The sequence below is a fragment of the Branchiostoma belcheri genome, unplaced genomic scaffold (genome assembly GCF_001625305.1).
Source record: "Branchiostoma belcheri isolate BF01 breed outbred unplaced genomic scaffold, Haploidv18h27 scaffold9, whole genome shotgun sequence".
Lineage (NCBI taxonomy): Eukaryota > Metazoa > Chordata > Leptocardii > Amphioxiformes > Branchiostomatidae > Branchiostoma > Branchiostoma belcheri.
The window spans coordinates 4,060,663-4,065,528 of NW_017804575.1; the positions used below are offsets into that span (position 1 = coordinate 4,060,663).

Sequence of the window (4,866 nt, forward strand, 5' to 3'; positions counted from 1 at the left end):
ACAGTTAAACGCTAAGGCGACAACCCCCCCCATGATTGTGTCAAATTGACCAACATAACTGGCACCAAAAGACATGATAGAGAAGCCATCTACTACTTGTTTGTTTTCCTTGTTTTTCCTATGTTATGATTATTTCATTTATGCATATTTTGTTAATATTTAGTATTTATGTTTATACTTCATCCTTATGCATAATAACTTAATGATTTGACTTTTCATTATGTTTTTTTATTGTCTTACTTTATAATTATAAATTAGTAGTTAGTTAGTTAGTCCGTCGTGTTAACTTTATATTGTATCTATTTTGATTTACTTTTGTTTCTCCTGTGTTTTCAATACCTGTCCTGTGTGTAAAAGTAATTTAAAAAAGGGAAGCCCCCCCCTCCGATAGACCCTTAGGTTTCATGGGGCTACCCTGCACATTTGCTTGTAAATAATTCATTATTCATCGTTTTCTTTTTTTAAGTGAAAAAAAAAACATAACAACTGAACACGAATTTATAACCAAGAATTCCGAGACTTCATACCTCCATGAAATATGGGCTTGATATGTAAATGTAAACTTCTTCTTTAATTATGCAAACGACCTCTGCATTAACATAATATATGCATCGTGATGTTAACTTTTGATTAACTTACAGATGTCCCAAGTATGACATTCCCATCATTCACCATTAAGAAATCATAGAATTTTCGCATTAATTATGCAAATTAGGTCATCATTTGCATAATTAGTATCTGTTGATGTTCTGCCTGCCATAGGTTACATACATTACATGTATAAAAGTAGTATAATGTAAAACACTGTAATCATAGAATTTCCTCATTAATTATGCAAATAAAGTCCTCATTTGCATAATTTGCATTTAATCATGTACATCTTTCTCTCAGCTACCTACACACCAAAAATTATGAAAATATGTTGTTCCTATCTGGCCTTATTGGCTTTTAAACATTTCGCCAGAGAGTGCCCTGCAGTTCCAGAACAAGCTGCTAGGGGGACCAAACTTACACCAGTTATTCCTGACAGAAAAAGCAATCTGTCACCAAAACATCAAGACCATAGCATGTTCAGGACAAAAGATACAAAAACCGGAAGTTCTGCTGCAGTACCAAGGTCATCCACCAGGAGGCCCATATTTGACCTTGACGTTTGTCTTCCTAAGACTTACCAACATACCAAATATCATCATAATCCATAAAGGCGTTCTGAAGTTATGCTGACCACAAAGTTGCGGAAACACACACAGACAGACAGACAGACAGACACACACACAGACATACATACATACAGACAGACAGACACACCAAAAACAATACCTCCATTTTTCATGGGGGTAATTATGCAAACAACCTCCGCATTTCCATAATGTGTAAACGGTGATGCTCTGTTTCAACTACCTTACACATGTATGAAAATTCACAAAATTTATCACCAAGAAACACCAGCATTTTCGTATTTATTGTGCAAATTAATCGATTCCTTGCAGAATTGGCGTCTGTTACTATCAGTGTTCCACCTGCCATACATTACGTATGCTACGTGTAGTAAAGTACGTGCATTTAATATGTAAAATGATGGAATTAAAGAATTTGCTCAATACGTATGGAAGTCAAATCCCCATTTGCATAATATTCATATCTCTCTAAGCTAACTGCATGATATCAGATTTTCCCGAGGCAGGGAACAGTCTACCTTTTTTTTTAAAAATCTTTCTTTATTGAATTTTCCCAAATAAATTAACGGTAACAAAATATGGCATGGCATTGTGAAAAAAGGAATACATGGTGAACCACAAAAACAAAACGTAAAATCCAGGTACAATATAGCCTGACTAAATCGCGCTCCTGGCGGCCGCCGCCCTAGGTTGCCGCCGTGGGGGTCATTAACCTCCAGCCGAGAGCTTGTGTATACACAGGCTAAGGTACAATAGTGTTGTGGAAATTTTACAGATAAACCCTGTTGCCCCTAATTACATGGTTTAAAAATACAAATGGGATTTTTTAACTCTTTTAAATATTTGTTAAACAACTTTTTATCTATTCTGAGAAAATTGTATTTAATTTTCCCCATTTCCCCCTATGTTTTAATAGTTTGTGTTGCCTATACGCAATGTTTAATTCTAGTCTATAAAAGTAAGAAACATAAGATATAAATGCAGATAAACTTAAGGTATACTTACGATTTTTAAAAATAAACATTTTACCCAGGAGTACTATAACATTGGAGAGAAACAGTCTACCTTTGACAAATGCTCACAGGTGCGAGAACGTTCGCGTACCCTGCTGATGAATTTTACATGCGGAACGTATACAGTTAAGACTGGCGTGATTATACTCGAAACCTTTATCATATAATTACGAGTCCACTGTATTTTGAATACTTGTTATCATTACTAGTATCATCAAAATTTGAACTTCTATTACCATTATTTGATTATGGTTTTTGGTTGAATGATCTGTTTTTTTCTTTAAAAAGAAAAAAGAGTGATTTCTTGTTTTGAACCTCCTTGTTGTCATCAAATTAACCTATACAGCAAAGTATGCAATAAAAGTCTGCAGAAAAATTTTTTTATGATTGTACAAATATCCACTGTTAAAGGCAGGTGTGAAAAGCGCCGGTTACCTGCAGACGTTGCGTAACGTTTCGCCTCCTCGGCGTTTTCGTACGTGTGTGAAGACGTGTCCTGGTCTTCCCGCGGCCGCTGCTTGTCGGAAGCGCCGTTGCCATGGCGGACACGCCCGCGTGAACCACTCTGACGGACGGGACGGGGTTGGGGCGGCGGGTTGCTGCTTTGGCGGCTGTCGGGGCCGGAGAAAGGCGACCGGACAGGCTCTGCCTGCTCGTACATTTCGACCGTACTGTGCAGACTGTATTGTTGCGCAGTGTATAACTGTACAACAAATCATGAATAATACCTTTAATTACTCTTACTTAAAAGAATGACGTGGCATGAGGTGATGCAATAGCATTTTGTTTTTCTGCAAGAGGCAGACTCATTTCGTGGAAAAATAATTAAATCTGGGCTGGTAAGCAGAACATCAATGAAATCTATTTTACATACGTGAGAACTCAAAATGTCATCTCGTGATTAGTAGAGACGCCCAAGACCCCCCTCCCACTTCGGTTGTCAAGTGGTTGTCAACAAAATAGCTATATTGTATTATCTGATGCTATTTATCGATATTTCATTGTATTTACGCTGTGTTGACTGTTGTTATAATATGCATGTATGAAATATGTAGTCGTCCCATTGCCAGCTAGCAGCTGCCTAGGGCCAACATTATATTTTCTTGCTGCAATCACAAAAAGAAACACAAAATAGTAGAATTTGGCGAGATTGGGTGAATACAGCGGCAGCAATACTCATATTTTCTTTTCCCTCTTTAAAATATTCTTCAATGGAACAGAAGTTTTGCAGGTTAGATGTCTCCCTTTCCTCTTCTATCTGTATTTCCTACTTTCACCCCAGGTGATATTCTATTTCTTACAATGCACAAAGGTTGGCAATATTAATTATGGTTCTGGCGAAGGTTTCTTGTTTGAAATGTGGATTCTCTCTCAACACCCCCCCACCCCTCTGTATATGAATTTTGCAGTATCTTTCATAGAATGTTTTGTTTGTTGTAAATTGGAGACATTGGAAATGTGCACGTGGTACATCCAATTTGTAGCAATCCACGGCATAGCATAGCAACTTGTCTGATATGTGGAATGCCCAGTACTGTATATCGCACTAACTAACCATAGGTCACTTCTTTAATGTTCTTTAGTTTTGTTACAGAGGAAGAGACTTTTTATAGGATTACCATTCAATATTAGCATGTTATTGTTTATTCTGTTAACTTAACCTATACAGTTACAGAATCAGTTTTTAGTAAGTAAGTATTTGTTATCTTATTTAAGACTAATGCTTGCGATAGATGATAGAATTAGTTCATGTAGTTGTAAGTAGGTAAAGACTGGTGTTGTTGCTGATATTATGCTTTTGTATGCTAATGTATGCTGATATTATGCTTTTGTATGCTAATGTATGCTTTTACATTTTGTAGTTATACTATAGTTACATAACCTATTTAATCTTGACGTACATATGTGAAGTGTTTTTTTCGGTTTTGGTTATGTTAACATGCATTTGTTCAAGTCGTTTTTATTTGTTGCAAATTTTCGTTTTGTTTAAATTTTGTTTTGAATTTTCGAATAAAATGAGCTGTTGACACCTGTGTATGTATATGTCAGTTTATATGTAGTCATTCAAAAGTCAGTTGAGGCCTTTCTCACTTCATATGTTAAACATTATGCCAAAGGAATAAAGTTACAAATTTTAAGGCATTTCTGTTCTGTTGCCCATCCTTCCTTTTTCTGTATTTAGCATATTACTAAGTTCTTGTATGCCTTTACCCTCAAACACCCAAACGGGATCCATTTGGACCCCACGCGTATATTTTTGTGTGGTATTTGTACTTTTTGATTCGAAAAAAAATTCCTCCCGTGACTTTGTCAATAAACCTCTAAATTTTTTGTTGAGATCGACACAAATTTGTAAAAATAACGAGAAGTCTGATGTAAGACCGTCTGGTGTCCAAACGGCCCCCAGCCATATTTTTGCACTTTCCTACACACGAAATTGTTCGGATGTCCTCAATATGTCTTCAAGAAAGCATTATTGCTTTAATATTATGCAGTTTGCCAAGTGTCCTAAACCTCTGGAATTAGGTCATCAGGTTTTCATAGGAATTTCACCTTTGACAATCATATGAGCTCAAAGGTCAACCCATGTTCATGCCTGCAGGCCTCATCCTATTTTTTGCATAAATTATGATAATGAGCTGGAATTTTATAACACTTGATCATGCCAAAATATA

General features: G+C 36.2%; 1 protein-coding gene across 1 annotated transcript in view; it reads right to left on the minus strand.

Moving 5' to 3' along the window:
* Positions 1-2,852, minus strand: part of LOC109487644 (C-type lectin domain family 3 member A-like) — a 6,069-nt gene extending 3,217 nt beyond the window's left edge. Inside the window, exon 1 of the mRNA XM_019791649.1 lies at positions 2,627-2,852. Within this exon, the coding sequence (XP_019647208.1) occupies positions 2,627-2,852 (226 nt within the window). The remainder of the gene's footprint in view (positions 1-2,626) is intronic.
* Positions 2,853-4,866: the final 2,014 nt, after the last annotated feature.